We start from the raw sequence: 21,371 nt of genomic DNA, 5'->3' as shown, positions 1-21,371 counted from the left end.
TCCACTGGCTAAACCGTTGGCCGTCTCGCTGCTCGCCTGAGATTTTAAAATGACTCATTCGCAGTAGACATGGGTGTATACAACTTGCCACAAATATGTACATAATAATAATAATAATAATAATAATAATGTTTCCTCCAGGTAGAGGTCAGCCGAGCCTTAATCTGGTGCACCTCACAGCCTCCACAAATGCACACGCCTTCCCACTGCTGCGGTATTTAGTAATGATTAATATTTCCTTAAAAAGTGCACCTTATATTGTATAAAACTTTACAAAATTATAACTTTAACAGTCAGCTGCCGCGTACTACCAGTCGACCGCTTTGGGTACGTTACTGCAATGGCGGTACTCCAGTCCCATGTTAAATCCAGATCTACTGTTATCTGTGACTTGAATAATGTCTAAAGAAACATAGAACAATTTCAATTTCTCCATACGTCATGAGATATGATTTTTTAAAGTTTTTGCATTTCATGACGTCATCAAAACAGCATGAAAAGCTGTTATTTTGCCTCATTAAAACTTTCTAATAACTTAGGGAAAAATCAGTCTGACAAAATGTTACCCCTATCACTGTCAATAAGTACACCAAGTTTCAAGGCATCATGTATAATGGTTCATTTTCAAACAGTTTTTTATATCTCGAAAAATCATGTTTTGAGATACAACTCTTTAAAGTTTTAAAAGTTTAGTATCCACGCTATATGTTTATCAAAATTAGTAGATCTATTATATGTTGTGTGATCTATAGAGAAACTGCAAACAAAGAATTCTCTTATTATTTCCATATTTAGTACTTCATTTCAGGAGGTATTTACCTTGGGGTGACACCATCAGAATTCCTGGCTCTGGTTCTTTGCCGGTAGATTTAGCTCACTGGTGGGTGTCCTAAGAATGCTACTTTATAGAATTAAGGTTTATTTTAATTGTCAATAGGCACTTTCCCTGTTCTCCATAAGACATTCCTCTCCAAGTATTTTTTTTGGTTGTAATCAAGATCGGCATCTCCTGGTACGAACGTTTCTCCCTCTGCTTTCCTCTTCTCTTCCTCCTCGTGTATTCTTTTTATTTTCTTTTTCTTGATTTCATCTTCTTAGCTTCTGGTATTAAAAGTGAGATCCTTTTCCTGTCCCTTCCCTCCAAAACCTCCTTCCCTGTTGTGCCAAGTGCCTCAGCTTCACGTGCCACTGAGCCATCATCTCTTCACTTTTCTTTTCATTTATCTCCTAATCTCTCTTCTTTTTCTTCATCTCTGGCATCTTCTTCGGCTGTTGTAGCCTATTTTGTTTATTCCACATGTTGCAATAGAAAGATCAGCAAAGAAAGAAAAAAAAGTGTAAAAGAGCCTGCAAGCAGGAGCATGATGTAACCTCTTCCTTTGCCTTTCTTTGCTGCACTGGCAGGGTGGTGAATGGCAAAGCAGGAAGGAGGCGAGCAGGTGGAGCCTCACCATAGAGACCAAATTTAGTGGTGAAATGACAAGGAAAAACATGCAATATACTACAATACTTAGAGAGTGTTTATTGCGTCATACCCACCTCATGGCGTACACCACTCACGTCCCTTTAAACACGTCTGAATGAGTGTTGCCGTATACATTAAGTGAATGATTCCTATACCATATGAATTTTGAATATTTTTCCAACAAAAATCAGCAGAAATTGTAAAAAAATTATTTTTCATCATAATTTACTAAATCTTGACCATAGCATGTCCTTAAAACAGATTCACATGTATCAATATGTAGTTGGAAATGCTAGCCACTACAAGTATTGACAAAGCCTTGCTAGCCAGAACACATTCACACATAGTAGCTGGGAAGTATCAGCTGATTAGCCTACATTTCTTATAAGAAAAGTGTTCATCTCAACAAAAGACTATGCACAATAGCGATCAAATTTAATCATCAGAAGTATTCAATCCTAACCTCCAACAACACCCTGCAGAGGAGAAAACAGTCACTGGAGAGTGCCAGCAATCTCTTCTAATGTAGTTCTACATAGGCTTTTTTTTTTTTTTCCTGTACAACTCCATTTTGGGTACCAGACAAGCTATTTGTCCCTCACTAGGTCCAACATCCTCTTTTCTGCCTCTACTGAAGCCATTTTCTGTGACATCACAAAGTAAACAAAACTGCTAGCGGCTGGACAAGATTAACATGTCAGTCTTGTTTTGCAGATGGTTTTTCCATCTGCTAAGCAACAAAATCCAGCTAAAAACTTTAGTGGCTGGCAATTCCAGCCACAAATTGTCACGTGTGAATCATCTTTATACTGCCATTTTCATATTAACTGCATTCCTAATCTTGATAACTGCAAACTTCTCTTCCCACAGTCTCACTGCACAAGACTTTCTTCTTTTTCTCGCCCATATTTTCCACCTCTCTAGTGCAAGAGCTAACCAGTATCTTCATTCATTCATCCCCTTCTCTGATAAATTCTGCAATTCCTTGCCTGCTTCTGTATATCCTTCTTCCTATAACTTAAACTCTTTTCAGAGGAAAAATTCAATACACTTATCATTCAAGTTTTGATAACCACTCTTGATTTCATTTGGGGATTTGTACCTCAGTGGGCTTTTTTTTCTTTTTTGGATGGTGTCCCTCCTAAAAAGAATTACTTAAAATACAGAATGGCAGAAAGTAAAAAAAAAAAGAGAAGTAATAAAGAATACAAATAGTAATGTGTACAGTAAAGGCAAAAGGAAAATCTAAAAAAAAAAAAATAGGGCAGAATGTTATAGTAAGTAACAGTAAAGGAAGAAAGAAATACTGTAATATCTGTGTGTGCAAGCAAAAATAAGAGACAGCAATTTATGCAGTCTCTCTTATTAAGACCATTTCCTAGAAAAGAGTATTTCTTACATGCAAAAAATTGATATAGGAAGATATATAGGTAGGTATACCTGACAAGTTTGTTCAGCAAGATATTTTACAAAAGAATATCTCCAAAACAAAGAAAACACTTTAACCAGAATTATTAAAAATTGCAAATGAAAGTAAAAAATGAGAAGATAAAGGATGGTTTTGTTCTGGACACAATAATCAAGAAAACTTGAGAAAAGTACCTTACACACCTGGTTCCATCATCATGGTGAGAGTGTCGAGAGCGGGACTTTGAACTCTCATCCTCAGCCGGGTGGTCATCTTCACCCTGGTGGCATAGAGATGCTTTATAAGAAGGATGACAATATGACATATGATATATACAAGGTGCATATATGGAGGCAGTGGCGCAGTGGATAAGGTGGTGAGCGTGGGATCGAGCAGATGTCCACGCGTAGGTTCAAGTCCCACCACATACAGCCTTAAAACACTTTGCCATTTGTCTAGTGGTTTAAAGTTACCTACATGTCACCATGATACCCAGGTTCTAGGTGGTTACACCCAAGATGAGCTTAGGTGGTGATATGGGCCCTAATATGGGTACCACTATAAATAAAATTGCATGCGCCACTAATGGGCGAAAGCTGAACAGCGCTTCCTACACACTCTTCAAGCAGAAATACCTTCAATACCTCCAACATTCTTAAGACATTTAGAAGATTAACAAAGGAAAATATAGTAGGTATTTCTGCTGCACTATAGTGTGTGTGTGTGTGTGTGTATTTACCTATTTGTGTATTACAGGGCCCGAACTAAGCTCTCTGTGTCCTGTCTCCCTGTCCATTCCTGTCATATCTCTCTTTCATCTGATTGATAAACACCGCATCAACGACATCACTGCTCAGTTTATTCCACTTATCAATGCTACGATGCGAGAAACTGTATTTTCTCACGTCATTTAGACAGATGTCTTTTATTAGCTTTTTTCCATGTCCTCGGAGATGATTACTTGTGGTCACCTTTATACACTCTCTGTCCTGTATGTCAATCTTGTTCACCAATTTATACATAGTTATCATGTTTCCTCTTGTTCTTCTCTCTTCTAATGTGGTCAGCCCCAGCTTCCTCAGTCTTTCCTCATAATCTAACTCCCTGAGTCCTGGTACCATCCTTGTAGCCAGCCTCTGTACCCTTTCTACCTTCTTCACATTTTTCTTCATATGCGGTGACCAGACACAAGCTGCATATTCTAACTAGGGTCTTATTATGGTACATAATATCTTCTTCATCATTCCTTCATCTAGGTAGTGGAATGCAAGGCCAATATTTTGAAGCATGATATATGTTTTCCAAAAAATCTTGTTAATGTGTTTCTCCAGTGACAAAGTGTTTTGCACGGTTACTACTAAGTCTTTCTCCTCATTGGTCTCTTTAATTTTCTCATCACCCAGCCTGTAATCCCAGTTTGGTGTGTATCTACTTCCCATTTTCATAACATGGGTCTTGTCTATATTAAATTCCATCTGCCACTCCTTACTCCACTCATATATTTTATCAATATCTTCCTGTAACTTATTACAATCTTCCACATTCCTTACTCTCCTCATAATTTTAGTATCGTTCGCAAACATGTTCATGTAACTGTCAATTCCTACTGGCATATCATTAACATAAATCAAAAACATGATGGGACCAAGCACTGACCCTTGTGGAACTCCACTGGTTACCTTCTTCCACTCGGACTTCCTTCCTCTCACCACTGTTCTCATTTCTCTTCCCACTAAGTAATTTTCCATCCATTTTGCTAGTTTATCATTTACTCCTCCAATCTTCTTTAGTTTTCACATCAGTCTATTGTGTGGTACTTTATCAAAGGCCTTTCTCAAGTCCAGGTAGATAGTATCCACCCATCCCTCTCTATGTTGTAGTATGTCAGTCACTCTTGAATAAAAACATAATAAATTGGATACACACGATCTTCCTTTTCTGAAACCAAACTGGCTTTCACTCAGAATGTTTTCACTTTCTAGATACTCACTCCACTTACCTTTAATTACTTCTTCACATACCTTGCACAATATACTAGTCAACGATACTGGTCTATAATTTAGCGGTTCCATTCTACTACCATTCTTATATATAGGCACAATGTCAGCTCTTTTCCACTCTTTCGGGACTAATCCTGTTCATATGGAGGTTTCCACAATATCAAATACGGGGTTCAACAATTGATCCTTACATTTATTTAGCAACCTCCCAGATATGCCATCAGGCCCCATTGATTTATTAATATCCAGATTGCTTATAATTTTCCTTACATCTTCCTTAGTAACCATGATGTCCTACATTTGCCTTATTTCCGTAGGTCTTCCTCCCATAAAATGCTCCTCCTTTGTAAACACTTTGGAAAAGTTGTCATTCAAAATTTCAGCTATATCTCCAGCATCCTCATATACTTCTTCCCCATTTTTTACCTGTACTATTGCCTCCCTTATATTTAGTTTTCCATTTATGAATTTGTAAAACATTTTTGGGTCACTATCACAGTTTTCCACCACCCTCTGTTCATATTCCTTCTGTGCTGTTCTCCTCACTTCAACATATCTATTCCTTGCTGTTTTGTAAACTTCTCTTGATAATACATCACTGTTTTTCTTAAGTTTCTTCCATGCCTTTTCTTTGTTCTTTTTTGCTTCTTCACAATTTCTATTAAACAATTGTTTATTATATAAAGTCCTCTTTCTGTAATATGGCACAAACTTTTTCACAGCAGAGTTATACAAATCCATAAATTTATTGTATTTCAATTGCATATCCTTTTCCTGGTATACCACGGACCAGTCAATTTAATTAAAGAACTCCCTTATATGGTTATAATTTGCCCTAATATAATTTAGTTTTTCCTCCCTGCGTTCCACAATCTTATTCGTGCTTAATTCCGTATCCAGCTCAAAGCTTAGGACATCATGATCGCTTCTCCCCAAGAGACAATTATGTTCAATTTCCTCTTTTAGAGAGATGCCCCTGGTAAATACCAAATACAACCTTGCTGCAACATCTTGTCCCCTGCACCTTGTTGGTGATCTCACCCACTGTGACATCAAGTTATTTGTTGCTACCTTTAACAATTCCTCTGCCCACTCACCACCGTTCACCACTCCGTAGTCTTCCCACACTATTTCTTTACAATTAAAGTCTCCGACTATCATCACTCTATCCTTTCTGATGAGTTCTTGCTTCATTCTGTCTAGAGTATTTCTCATCACCATTTGGTACTGTTCATATTCCCAAGCACTGGTTCTGGGTGGTATGTATACTGTTATAATATTAATGTCCCTCTTGCCATCTGTTATAAGCATACTTATCACTTCCTCATTTCTCTTACTATAGTTCACCTCCTTCACTATCAGATCTTCCTTAGTAAGAACCATTATACCACCACTTGTATTCCATTCCTAGTCTCTTTCTTCCATGTAATGTCTATTCCGCCTGTTTTATTCACCACTTCTTTAGCCTCCCATTTCTCATCCTCCAAAAAACTTGGTCTCTTCCTCCTCTGTTCTTTCGTCATTCCTCTCTTTCACTTCAGTTACAAGCTCTTTCATCTTCATTTGCTCATCCTGTGACATATTTCTTTTTATATAAAATTGTTTTGGTTTCCTCAGAGTCCTTAAGTTTCCAAGCCCTCCTCAACAAGGCCTCAGCTGCCACCTAAGACTTTAATTTCAATTTTAATGGTCTATTCTTGCCTTCCTCAAAAGCTCCCAATCTCACACTTTCTTCTACCTCAGCATATAGGTCCTCTTCCTCCACAGAGATCTTATTCAGTAAAGACTTAATCCTGTCATTTTCCTTATCCCTCCTATCCTGCCAGTTTCTGTTAGTTTCCTCCCTCAATCCTGTTATGATCACACATTTTTTCTTTTCAGCAATATCTCTCACCACATACTCATTTTCCTTTAGTGCCTTTACCATTTCACTCTGCGTAATCACTTTATTTTCCTCTTTCTGCTTTTTCACTATCTCCCTGAAGGACCTTTGTACCTCCTGATGTTCATGGTTCACTTCTTTCATCCTGGCATCAATTCGATTAAGCCATTCTTCCTTCTTCAAGTCCCCTTCGGATATTTTCATCTCCATTTCTAGGAGTTTAACCTTCATCTCTTCACATTGTTTCCTAAGTTGTTGGTTTTCTTTCTCCATCTCTACTTTTTCCTTCAATAGCTTTTTTTTCGCTATCGTTAACAAATAGATCTCTTTTTTTAATGAATCATTCTCGGCTATAACTCTATCCAGTTTTTCTTCTATGGACAAAATGTTTAGGAACTTACTTTCCAGTGCCTGGATTCTTGCATCCATAAATAATTTCTCCAGTCCTCTTGGAGTAGTTACAAAACCTTCAAAATCGTTAGGTTGTCTAGGGGTAGCCGCCATTTTTATTAACGTCAGCTGATTACGGCCAAAACAATCACAGACCACACTCTCATCTCAGGGACCATTCTCCATATCCCTCACTTTCAACACTATGCGACAGTAGGACATCAACAGGACACTAACTTAGAGGTACCCAGGCCCTGCAACACCATAGGTATTTTCACTTCTTCCCATCCGTAGCCGGAGACGAGCCGTCCTCTCTCAGCGACGACGAGTGTATTTACCTATTTGTGTATTACAGGGCCCGAGCTAAGCTCTCTGTGTCCTGTCTCCTTGTCCATTCCTGTCATATCTCTCTTTCATCTGATTGACACACACCGCATCAACGACATCACTGCTCAGTTTATTCCACTTATCAATGCTACGATGCGGGAAACTGTATGTTCTCACGTCATTTAGACAGATGTCCTTTATTAGCTTTTTTTCATGTCCTCGGAGATGATTAATTGTGGTCACCTTTATCAACTCTCTGTCCAGTATGTCAATCTTGTTCACCAATTTATACATAGTTATCACGTCTCCTCTTGTTCTTCTCTCTTCTAATGTGGTCAGCCCCAGCTTCCTCAGTCTATCCTCATAGTCTAACTCCCTGAGTCCTGGTACCATCCTTGTTGCCAGCCTCTGTACCCTTTCCACCTTCTTCACATTTTTTCTTCATATGCGGTGATCAGACACATGCTGCATATTCTAACTGGGGTCTTATTAAGGTACATAATATCTTCTTCATCAATTCCTTCATCTAGGTAGTGGAATGCAAGGCCAATATTTTGAAGCATGTTGTATGTTTTCCAAAAAATCTTGTTAATGTGTTTCTCCGGTGACAAGGTGTTTTGCACGGTTACTCCTAAGTCTTTCTCCTCATTGGTCTCTTTAATTTTCTCATCACCCAGCCTGTAATACCTGTTTGGTCTGTATCTACTTAACATGGGTCATGTCTATATTAAATTCCATCTGCCACTCTTTACTCCACTCATATATTTTATCAAGATCTTCCTGCAACTTGTTACAATCTTCCACATTCTTTACTCTCCTCATAATTTTAGTATCGTCCGCAAACATGTTCATGTAACTGTCAATTCCTACTGGCATATCATTAACATAAATCAAAAACATGATGGGACCAAGCACTGACCCTTGTGGAACTCCACTGGTTACCTTCTTCCACTCGGACTTCCTTCCTCTCACCACTGTTCTCATTTCTCTTCCCATTAAGTAATTTTCCATCCATTTTGCTAGTTTATCATTTACTCCTCCAATCTTCTTTAGTTTCCACATCAGTCTATAGTGTGGTACTTTATCAAAGGCCTTTCTCAAGTCCAGGTAGATAGTATCCACCCATCCCTCTCTATGTTGTAGTATGTCAGTCACTCTTGAATAAAAACATAATAAATGGGATACACACTATCTTCCTTTTCTGAAACCAAACTGGCTTTCACTCAGAATGTTTTCACTTTCTAGATACTCACTCCACTTAGCTTTAATTACTTCTTCACATACCTTGCACAATTTACTAGTCAACGATACTGGTCTATAATTTAGCGGTTCCATTCTACTACCATTCTTATATATAGGCACAATGTCAGCTCTTTTCCACTCTTTCGGGACTAATCCTGTTCATATGGAGGTTTCCACAATATCAAATACGGGGTTCAACAATTGATCCTTAAATTCATTTAGTGTGTGTGTGTGTGTGTGTATTTACCTAGTTGTACTTTTACAGGGCCTGGACTTTACGCTCGTGTGGCCCTGTCTCCATACCTACACTTACCCGATTTTTCTTTAAAACTATACACACTTGTTGCTGACACCACTTCCTCACTCAAACTGTTCTAAGTCTCGACACATCTTTGCGGAAAACTATATTTTCTAACATCTCAGACATCTACCCTTCCTCAGTTGTGTGTGTGTGTGTGTATTTACCTAGTTGTACATATTTACCTAGTTGTCTCCATATCTACACTTATACAATTTCTCTTTAAAACTATGCACACTCGTTGCTGACACCATTTCCTCACTCAAACTATTCCAAGTCTCAACACATCTTAGCGGGTAACTATATCTTTTAACATCTCTCTGACATCTTCCCTTCCTCAGTTTCTTACTATGCGATCATGTGCTTCTAATGTCATATTCTTCTCTCAGGAATAGTTTCTCATTATTCACTTGATCCATTCCATTAATCAATTTGTAAACTTGTATCAGATCCCCTCTCTCTCTTGTCTGTTCAAGGGTTGGTAGATCCATAGCTTTTAGTCTCTCCTCATATGTCATCCCTTTAAATTCTGGAACCATTCTTGTAGCCATTTTTTGTAGTCTCTCCTATTTCCTTATGTGTTTCTTTTTATGGGGGGTCCACACAACTCCTGCATATTCCAATCTAGGTCTTATTTTAGTACTTATCAATTTCTTCATCATTTCTTTGCCCATATAGTGAAATGCTAATCCAATATTCCTCAGCAAATTATATGTCTCTGAATATTCTATCAATATGGCTTACCGGTTGATTGATTTCTTCCATCGTCACTCTCAAGTCCTTTTCCTTTTTTACTTTTTCTAGTTCTACTCCATCTCCCATCTTATACATTCCCACTGGTCGTCTTTTGCTTTCCCCATTTCCATGACATGCCTTTTCTCCACATTGAATTCCATCTCCCATTTTCTACTCCATTCCCAGATCTTATTTAGGTCTTCCTGCAGTATTTCACAATCCTCTTTTTGCTTTATAGCTCTGCACAGTTTCGTATGGTCCGCAAACAGATTCATGTAGCTGTTCACTCCTTCTGGCACGTCGTTTATATATGTGAAGAAAAGTATTGGCGCTAATACTGACCCCTGCAGCACTCCGCTTTCTACTGCTCTCCACTCGGACTTCATATCTTTAACTACCGTTCTTATTTCTCTCCCCCTCAAATAATTTTCCATCCATCTCAATGTGCTTCCTTTTAAGCCACCCTTCTCCTCTACCTTCCACAGTAATCTTGCACATGGCACTTTGTCAAACGCCTTTATAAATCTAAATAAATACAGTCAATCCAATCCTCTCTCTCTTGTACTCTATCAACTATTCTAGAGTAGAAACTCAGTAAATTAGTTACACACGACCGTCTTTTTCTAAAACCAAATTGGCTATTTGATATTAATTTGTTGTCTTCAAGGAACTCAATCCATTGTTTCTTTATTATTCTTTCACACATCTTGCATATTACATTAGTTAGTGATACTGGTCTCTAATTTAAAGGTTCTTCCTTCCTTCTGCTCTTATATATGGGGACCACCTCAGCTCTTTTCCATTCTACTAATACTGTTCCATTTTCTATTGAGCATTTTATGATATTGTATATAGGACTTGCTAGTTCTTCCCTACATTCTTTCAGTATTCTGCCTGAGACTTCATCCAGTCCTATTGCCTTCCCTTCATCCAATTCCTTCATTAACTCTTTTTTTTAAAGCTTGGTTATTTTAACCTCTTTCATATAGACAGTCTCTCTATTACCCTGTGGCCTTTCAAATTTGGATTCCGTAGGAAAGGCCTCCTGGAATTTATTATTTAATAGTTCTGCCATACTTTTTGGGTCTTCCACCATCCCATTCTCTCCCTTTAACCTTTCTATTGTTTTTTTTTTCGTAATTTTTCCATTTATGAATCTGTAGAACAATTTTGGTTGCTCCTTACATTTTTTGACAATGTCCTTTTGAAAGTTCTTTTCCTCTTCCTTCCTCACCTTAACATATTCATTTCTCACTGCCTTGAAGTTTTCCTCATTTATTGGATTGCTATTTCTCCTCCACCTTTTCCATGCTCCATCTCTTTTCTCCTTTGCCCTAGCACACCTTGCATTAAACCAATCTTTCTTTCCTTCTTCTTTAGGTCTATATTTCGTGACATATTCCCTGACTCCTGTTTTGTATATTTACAAAAATAAGTTGTGTGTGTGTGTGTGTGTGTGTGTGTGTGTGTGTGTGTGTGTGTGTGTGTGTGTGTGTGTGTGTGTGTGTGTGTGTGTGTGTGTGTGTGTGTGTGTGTGTGTGTATGTGTGTGTGTAATCACCTAGTTGTAAATTTACAGGGCCTGGGTATCATACTCGTGTGGCCCCGTCTCCATATCTACACACATCCAACTTTCCTTTAAAACTATGCACACTCCTCGCTGACACCACCTTCTCACTCAAACCATTCCACACCTCCATACATCTTTGTGGGAAACTATATTTCTTCACATCCTTCAAGCATATTCCCTTGGCTATCTTTTTACTATGCGATCTTGTAGTTCTATTTAAGTTTTCCTCTCTCAACATCATTTACTCATTATCCACTTCATCCAGTCCGTTCAACAGTTTATAAACCTGAATTAAATCTCCTCTTTCTCTTCTTTGTTCCAAGGTAGGCAAATTCATTTCTTTTAATCTCTCCTCATAGGTCATTTCTGCCAATTCAGGAACCATTTTTGTTGCCATTCTCTGCAATCTCTCCAACTTCCTTATATGCTTCTTTTTATAAGGGGACCAAACCACTCCAGCATATTCCAATCTTGGTCTAATTACCGTACTAATTAATTTCTTCATCATATCTTTATCCATATAATGGAAGGCTAATCCAATATTTTTATCAAATTATACGTTTCTCCAAACATCTTATCAATATGAGCCTCAAACTGCCCATGGTCTTGTATTATCACTCCCAAATCCTTTTCCTTTTCCACCTTTTTCAACATTACTTCTTCACCCATCTTATATGACCCTCTTGGCCGTCTTCCACTCTTCCCCATCTCCATCACATGACTTTTGCTCAGATTAAATTCCATTTGCCACCTCTTGCTCCACTCCCAAATCTTATCCAGGTCTGCCTGTAAAATTTCACAATCTTCTTCACTCTTCACACACCTACACAACTTCGCATCATCCGCAAACAAATTAATATAACTGTTTACTCCCTCTGGCATGTCATTAATATATACAAGGAAAAGTATTGGTGCCAGCACTGAGCCTTGTGGGACTCCACTCTCCACCACCAACCAGTCCAACTTTGCATCCCTTATTACCGTTCTCATCTCCCTCCATCTCAAGTATTTTCCATCCACTTTAACACTTTTCCTTTCAGTCCTCCATAAATCTCTAATTTCCATAACAGTCTCATGTGAGGTACCTTGTCAAAAGCTTTCTTTAAATCCAAATATACACAGTCCATCCATCCCTCTCTCTCTTGTATTTTGTCAACCACTCTTGAATAAAAGCTCAGTAGATTTGTTACACATGACCTCCCTTTCCTGAAGCCAAATTGATGATCCGATAACTTATGATCCTCCAGGAACTGTATCCAATATTTCTTTATCACCCTCTCACAAATCTTACCGACCACACTTGTTAGAGACACAGGTCTATAGTTAAGAGGCTCTTCCTTACTGCCTCCCTTATAAATGGGCACCACTTCAGCTCTCTTCCACTCTACTGGTACTTCCCCTGTTTCTAATGAACACCTTATAATATCATATCATGGATCAATCAATTCTTCTCTACACTCCTTCAATAATTTTCCTGAAACTTCATCTGGTCCCATCGCTTTATCATCTTTAAGTTCCTCCAACATTTTATATAACTCCTTTTAGGTATCTTAATGTCATCCATGTGCACATTTCCTTGTACATTCTGAGGCTTTACAAACGTTGTTTCTTCAGTAAATACTTGCTGAAACCTATTATTTAGCAATTCCGCTATATTCTTAGGGTCATCTACTATCCCTTGCTCTCCTTTTAATCTTTCAATGGACTCTCTCTTTTAAGTTTACCATTTATGAACCTGTAAAACAATTTTGGATGTTCCTTACTCTTGTCTACAATATCTTTTTCAAATTTTCTTTCTTCCTCCTCCTTACCCTCACATACTCATTTCTCGCCACTCTATAATTCTCCTTATTTAGTATATTCCTGCTCTTTTCCATCTTTTCCAAGCCACATCTCTCTTTTCCTTAGCCTTAACACAAGTTGCATTAAACCAATCCTTTCTTCCTTCCTCTCTCGGTTTATACTTTGGTACAAATTTCATAACTCCTTCTTTATAATATTTCATAAAAATCTCATATTTCTTTTGCACTTCTCTGATTTGTAACATCTCCCAATCTAATTTTCTGAAATAATTTTTCAAACTTTCTGTGTCCATCTTTCTATAATTCAATCTACCACTCCTGTATGTCTCGTCCTTCCTTCGCTGTGTTGTTGCTATCTGCATTTCCATAACCACATGATCACTCTTTCCCAAAGGACACTTGTATTGTATATCTCCACATAGGTACACTTCTCTTGTTAACACCAAATCCAGTCTAGCCGGTTCATCATCTCCTCTATATCTAGTATTTTCCTTCACCCTCTGTTCCATCATATTTTCCATCATTAGATTAAGAAATCTCTCTCCCATGCTTCCTCTCCAACACCACTTACTAGATTTTCCCAATCCACCTCCTTACAATTAAAATCTCCTACTAGTATCACCTTTCTTTTTCCAGATAATACACTTTCCAAACTCTGTAAAGTATCCTTGATCATATTGTCGTATTCCCTTAATGTCCAAGAATTTGTTTTAGGAGGTACATAGGTCACCATGATTATTAATTCTTTTCCATCACTTTTTATCCTTATGCTTATCACTTCTGCGTTGTTCTTCCCATACCAAACCTTATCCACATTTATTTCTTTCTTCGTCATAATCATAACTCCTCCTCCACCTTTACTCTCCCTATCCTTTCTCCATATATTATATTTATTATCCAAATTTATCTTTGTTTTTTCATGCAATTTTGTCTCAGTCAAACACACTATATCAGGCTTCTCCACTATCATATAGTCTTGCAATTCCAATCTACTAGACAGTATCCCATCTATATTAGTATACATTACGGTCCACCCACTGCTCCCTCTAGGGGTTCCTCTGTATTCCTTCTTTCCACACCACTTTCTGACTCTCTCTCCTATAACTCTCCAAAAAAACTTTTCTCTTTCCTCCTCAGACCGCTCATCATTTTTCCTTCTCGCCTCTTCCACCAATTCCTTATATCTTCTCCTCTCTTCCTCATTTCTATTCTTTCTCACAAACACCTCTTTACAACCTTCTATCTCTCTTAACTTTGATGTTCTATATAGGATATCCTCCAGATTGTTGTGACTTCAGTACTACTTTAATCGGTCTGCTCACTCCTCCTTATAAGGACCCAGTCTATGGATCTCTTCCACTTCTTCTTGTAGGTCTTTTTTTCATCATCATTTAGATTTTTGAACAGATCTCTTACCGTTTTAATTCTTCCTTAATTCTCTTAGGCTTATATGTTATATTTTGTTCTTTCATCCCAAATATTAACACACTCTTCTTCTTTTCTGCTATTTCCCTTATCAATGTTTCCTTATTCTTCATTACATTAACCAGTTCCTTGGACCTTTCTTTTTGTCTTCCTTCAACTGATCTTTAATTATTTCTTGTAATCCAACCATCTCTGCTTCCCTCGACTCAGTCCATTGTGTTTTCTTCAGTTCCCATTCCTTTCAAACCTTTCATTCTGCTCACTAATCATTTCCTTAAAGTCATCTTTCTCCTTTACTACTCTCTCCATTTTCTCCTCCAACCGTCTCTTGTATTTTTCAACCTCCACTCTCAAGTGTGCATTCTCATCCACCAATCGTTTTCATTTTCCTCCAGTCTCTTAACTCTTTCCTTCAAAGCCTTGCAGAATTCTCTATCCTGCTCCTCCTCACTCCTCTGAACTTTTAATTCCTTCACCAACTCCTCAAATCTCTTCTCCAACATTACCAATCTACCTTGCAATGTTGCCCCTGTTGAAGCTGGACTCATGCTTTGACTGGCCACTTTCGGCTTTGCTCCCTGGGCCTCATCAACATATTTTGAATTTGGTAATTTATTTCTTACCGGTCTATCCATTTTTTCTTACTCTTCCTGGGAGCATGTGGGTGTGTGGTCACTGGGGGCCAGGCCTGGTAGCTACGTGTGTGTGGTGGGATGCGTTGGTGGCTGCTATGGCTGGCCTTTGTGTGGTTCCCGCTCTGTCGTTTGGAGTGTGGAGGTTCTCACACCTACGATCACTCCCATGTACACGCCACCAGGCTACGTTCACTCTGTACACTCGTTCACTCGCTCTGGTCGCCCCTCAATAGCAATAACTATTCTCACTCAAGCACATTGCTTAGCGTGTGGAGTGTTAGTTAGATGCCACTCTGAGCAGGAGGTGTGTGTGTGTGTGTGTGTGTGTTTACCTAGTTGTATTTACCTAGTTGTAATGTACAGGGTTCAAGCAGGGCTTATAGTGTCCTGTCTCCATATCTCTATTTATCCAATTTTTCTTTAAAGTTAAGCACATTATGTGCTGTAACAACTTCATCACTCAATGCATTCCACTTTTCCACTGTTCTTTATGGAAAACTGTATTTTCCAAAATTCTTCACACACTGTCTCATCCTGATCTTCTTTACATGTCCTCTTGTCCTTCTAGCTTCTTCTGTCACCAGCACCAGGTCTTCCTTGTCTATCTGTTCAATGCCATTTATCATTTTATACATTGTTATTAGGTCTCCTCGTTCTCTTCTCTCTTGTAAGGCTGGGAGTCCCATTTCCTACAGTCTTTCTTCATATCTTAGGTCCTTTAGTTCCAGCACCATCTTTGCAGCTATCTTCTGAATCTGTTCTAATCTTCTTATATCTTTTTAAGAGCTCAGCGATCATACCACTGCTGCATATTCCAGCTTAGGACATATCATGCTCATGATAATTTTTTCATTATATCTTTGTCCATGAATTGAAATGCCCCTCTTATATTAGTCAACATTTTATATGCTAATCCAAAAATCTTACTTCTATGTTTTTTCAGGGTTCAGATTTTCCTGTATAATCACTCCCAAATTTTTTTTTCTCTTTAGCTCTTACTCTTTAGTAGTTCCATTATGTGACATTTCTTAGCATTGAACTCCAATTTCCACTTCTTATTCCACAGGTAGATTTTGTTTATATCTTCCTGCAACAGCACACAGTCCTCTCAAGTTCTGATTACTCTTAGCAGCTTTGCATCATCAGCAAACAAATTAATACAACTGTCTACCTCATTGTCATCTGGAACATAATGAGGGCTAGAAATGACCCTTGTGGCACTCCACTTGCCACTTTACCAAAAGATAACTATGTATCTCTGATCACTGTTCTCATCTCCCTGTTCTTCAAATAATCCCTTATCCATTCTAACAAAGTTCTTTGCAGTCCTCCTATACTCTTTAGTTTCCAAAGTAGTCTTTGGAAACTTTATCAAAAGCCTTTTTTAGGTCCAGGTATAATGTGTCCACCCATCCATCTCAGCTTTCCAGTACATCTATTACTCTTGAGTAGAAACTTAATAGGTTCAACATACATGACCGTCCTGTCCTGAACCCAAATTGTTTGTTTGATAAGACAATTTGGGTTCAGAACAGGATGGTCACATGTGTCAAATTTATTAAGTTTCTACTCAAGAATAATAGGAGAACTGGAAAGGAGAGATGGAAGGGTGGACGCAGTATACCTGGATATTAAAAAAGGCTTTTGATAAAATCCCTCCGGCAGACTACTTTGGAAACTAGAGAGTATAGGAGGACTATGAGGAACTTTGTTACACTGGATAAGGGATTATTTGAAGAACAGGGAGATGAGCACTGTAATCAGAGATACATACTCATCTTGGGGTAAAGTAATAAATGAAGTGCAAAAAGGGTCAGTGTTAGCCCCCATTACATTCCAGAATATGTAAACGATATTCACAATAGTGTATTTACCTAGTTGTAGTTTTACAGGGCCTAGGCTTTATGCTCGTGTGGCCTCGTCTCCATATCTATACTTATCCAATTATTCTTTAAAGCTATGCACACTCTTTGTTGACACCACTTCCTCACTCAAACTGTTCCACATCTCAACACATCTTTGTGGGAAACTATATTTTTTAACAGTTTTTTACTATGCAATCTTGTGCTTCTAATGTCATATTTTTCTCTCAGGATCAGTTTCTCATTATCCACTTCATCCATTCCGTTCATCAATTTATAAACTTGTATCAGATCCCCTCTCTCCCTTCTCTGTTCCAGGGTTGGTAGAACCATAGCCTTTAGTCTCTCCTCATATGTCATCCCTTCAAATTCTGGAATCATTCTTGTAGCCATATTTTGTAGTCTCTCCAACTTCCTTATGTGCTTCTTTTTATGGGGGTTCCACACAACTCCTGCATATTCCAATGTGGGTCTTATTACAATACTTATCAATTTCTTCATCATTTCTTTGTCCATGTAGTGAAATGCTAATCCAATATTCCTTAGCAAATTATGTCTCTCTGAAAATTCTATTAATATGGCTTACCGGTTGATTGTTTTCTTCCATCGTCATTCCCAAGCCCTTTCCCTTTTTTACATTTTCTAGTTCTACTCAATCTCCCATCTTATAGATTCCCATTGGTCGTCTTTCACTCTTTCCCATTTCCATGACATGGCTTTTGTTCATATTGAATTCCATCTCCCATTTTTTACTCCATTTCCAGATCTTGTTTAAGTCTTCCTGCAGTATTTCACAATCCTCTTTTTGCTTTATAACTCTGCACAGTTTTGCATCATCAGCAACCAGATTTATATAGCTGTTCACTCCCTCTGCCATGTCGTTTATATATATGAGAAGAAGTATTGTCGCCAATACTGACCCCTGTGGTACTCCGCTTTCTACTACTCTCCACTTGGACTTCATATCTTTAATTACCATCCTTATTTCTCTCCCCCTCAAATAATTTTCCATCCATCTCAATGTACTTCCTTTTAAGCCACCCTTCTCCTCTAACTTCCACAGTAATCTTTCATGTGGCACTTTATCAAATGCCTTTTTTAAAACCAAATAAATACAGTCAATCCATCCCTCTCTCTCTTGTACTCTATCAACTATTCTAGACTAGAAACTCATTACGTTTGTTACACACGACTGACCTTTTCTAAAACCAAATTGGCTATTTGATAATAAATTGTTGTCTTTAAGAAACTCAATCCATTATTTCTTTATTACTCTTTCACACATCTTGCATATTACACAAGTTAGTGATACCGGTCTGTAATTTAAAGGTTCTTCCTTCCTTCTGCTCTTATATATGGGAACCACCTCAGCTCTTTTCCTTTCTACTGGTACTGTTCCATTTTCTATTGAGCATTTTATGATGTTGTATATAGAACTTGCTAGTTCTTCCTTACATTCTTTTAATATTCTGCCTGAGACTTCATCCCGTCCCATTGCCTTCTCTTCATCTAATTCCATCATCAACTCTTTTATTTCAAGTTTGGTTACTTTAATCTCTTTCATATAGATAGTCTCTCTATTACCCTGTGGTCTTTCAAATTTGGATTCCTTAGTAAAGACCCCCTGAAATTTACTATTTAACAGTTCTGCCATACTTTTTGGGTCTTCCACCATCCCGTTCTCTCCTTTTAACCTTTCCATTGTTTCTTTTTGCCTTATTTTTCCATTTATGGATCTGTAGAACAATTTCGGTTGCTCCTTACATTTTTCGACAATGTCCTTTTCATAGTTCCTTTCTTCTTCCTTTCTCACCTTAGCATATTCATTTCTTGCTGTTTTGAAGTTTTCCTTATTTTCTGGATTTCTGTTTCTTCTCCATCTTTTCCATGCTCCATCTCTTTTCTCCTTTGCCCTAGCACACCTTGCATTAAACCAATCTTTCTTTCCTTCTTCTTTAGGTCTTTGTTTCGGGACATATTCCCTGACTCCTGTTTTGTATATTTCAAAAAATAAGTTATATTTGTCTTGCATTGTCTCTGAGTTTTCCATCTCCTCCCAGTTTACGTTTTTAAAATAGCTCTTGAGGTTCTCAATATCAGCCTTTCTGTAATTTAATCGGTCTCCTTCGTATGATTCGTCTCTATCTTCCTTTCACTATTCTATATCCATTTCTAATATTACATGGAAACTCTTTCCTAATGGGCACTTGTATCTTATATCATCGTTCATTTGTATATCCCTTGTAAAAACTAGGTCCAATCTTGCCGGCTAATCGTTTCCTCTGAATCTTGTGTTTTCCTTTATTCTTTGGACCATCATATTATCTATCATTGGATTCAGGAATCTATCTCCCCAGGCTTCTTCCCCCATACCACTTTCATAATTTTCCCAGTCCACTTCTTTACAGTTGAAATCTCCTACTAATATCACTTTTCTCCTTTCTTTAATGATTCTTGTAAGACTCCTTATTGTATCACTTATCATGTTTTTATATTCTTGATTGGTCCATGAATTTGTTTTTGGTGGTACATATGTTCCAATCATTGTTAAGTTCTTTTTATCAATATGTATCTTAATGTAAAGTATTTCTGATTTTCCTTCCCCACACTACACTTGATTTACCACCATCTCTTTCCTTAACATCATCATGACGACTCATCCTCCTTTACCCACTCTATCTCTCCTCCATATATTATACCTTTTATCTACGTCTATTCTTATTTTTAGTTAAATTTATTTTTAGTTAAATTTGCTCCATTTTTTCTCTTCCTTGTCTTTTATATACCATTTCCTTATCCTGTCTCCTAGAATTCTCCAAAAAATGCCTTCTTCTCATCCTCTGACCTTTCATTAGTTTTTTTCTTTGCCTCTGCCACCAGTTCGTTGTGTCTCTTCCTTTCCTCCTCGTTTCTATTTTTCTTTATATATATATATATATATATATATATATATATATATATATATATATATATATATATATATATATATATCTTTGCAACCTTCTGTATTTCTGAGTTTTGTTGTTCTATATAGTATTTCTTCTGTTGCTGCTTGTGATTTTAGCAATATCTTAATTGGTCTCACTGTTCTTTCTTGATATGGTCCCATTCTGTGAATTTCTTCTACTTCCTCTGCTAAGTTCTGTATATCCTCATCATTTAGATGTTTTAGTAGGTCTTTTACTGATTTCAAATCCTCTTTTTCTCTTCTTGGTCTATATTTAACATTTTTTTCTTTCAGGCCAAAAATAATTATTTTTTTTCCGCAATTTCTCTCACTAGATTTTCTTTTTCTTCAGGACTCCTATCATTTTGTTTATCATATTTTCATCTCATTCTTTTAACTGTTCTTGAAACACTTCCTGAAATGATTCCTTGTCTTTCTTATCTTGGATTCTACATGTCTGTACTTCCTTTTTTAATCACGTCTTGGACGCTTTCCTCTTCTTTGTTAACTAGATCTTTCAGCTTCTCTTTTGCTTTATCGGCTTTACCGAGTCCTCTTTCCACCAATTTCTTGTAGTCAGGTACTTCCTTTTTTTGATCCTTCATTTTCTGCTCTTAGCCTAGTTTCGTTTTCTTCCACTCTTTTTATCCTATCTTTCAATTTCTGGAGCTCTTTTTCCTGTTCTTTGTTCTCTTTAATTCCCATACTCTCTTTAATCCATTTATCTAATTTATGTTCAATAGTCAACACTCTATCAAATAGTGAAGTATGTGCTGTATCAAAGCCTTTGAATGCTCTTTCACCCTCACTAACATGGTCATCATCATCTTTCATTCTTTCCCGTGTCTCATACAGGCAAACCCCGTTTAACGAAGGTTCACACAACGAAATTTCACTACAACAAAGGTTTCATTTTACTACCATCTGCTCGTTTAACGAACACCAAACTCGCTTTAACGAAGTTTTATCCAGGTAATTTTTTCCAAATTTGAAAGTCCCATCGTATCATGCAAGCTGACAGGCTTTTGAGGACACCAGGAGCTGCTAGTGCTAAGGCCTGCCTCAGGAGAAGTCCTGAGACAACTGTAGAATAAAGATCAAGATCAAGCCCCTCGTGGACAACACAGGCACTGCCGATACAAAGGCCTGACTCAGAAGAAATTCTGCGTCACCTGTAGCATCAAGATCAAGATCAAGATCACATGCACCATTCACTCCCCAGTCAAAATATAACAGCGTCACTACTAGCTCATCTTCCCTAGTTCAACTTACCACCAAAACGCCCTGCAATGTGGCCTAATGTTCATAAGAAGACTAGGAAGTGTCTTACTCTCGAAGTGAAGCTGGGTATTATTCACAGACAAGAGAGGCCAGAAAACTAATA

General features: G+C 37.7%; 1 protein-coding gene across 4 annotated transcripts in view; it reads right to left on the bottom strand.

Moving 5' to 3' along the window:
- Window positions 1-21,371, bottom strand: part of LOC123511364 (bromodomain-containing protein 7-like) — a 473,159-nt gene that overhangs the window by 382,216 nt on the left and 69,572 nt on the right. For 3 of the 4 annotated variants that reach the window (XM_045267176.1, XM_045267179.1, XM_045267178.1), the window contains exon 3: window positions 3,068-3,153. In XM_045267176.1, coding sequence (XP_045123111.1) covers window positions 3,068-3,153 — 86 coding nt within the window. The remainder of the gene's footprint in view (window positions 1-3,067; window positions 3,154-21,371) is intronic. The other variant, XM_045267177.1, reaches the window with a different exon arrangement.

This window comes from Portunus trituberculatus, chromosome 31 (genome assembly GCF_017591435.1).
Source record: "Portunus trituberculatus isolate SZX2019 chromosome 31, ASM1759143v1, whole genome shotgun sequence".
In the NCBI taxonomy this organism is placed as follows: domain Eukaryota; kingdom Metazoa; phylum Arthropoda; class Malacostraca; order Decapoda; family Portunidae; genus Portunus; species Portunus trituberculatus.
Note: the sequence above shows the minus strand (reverse complement) of the source record. Positions and strands in the feature narration are given on the sequence as shown.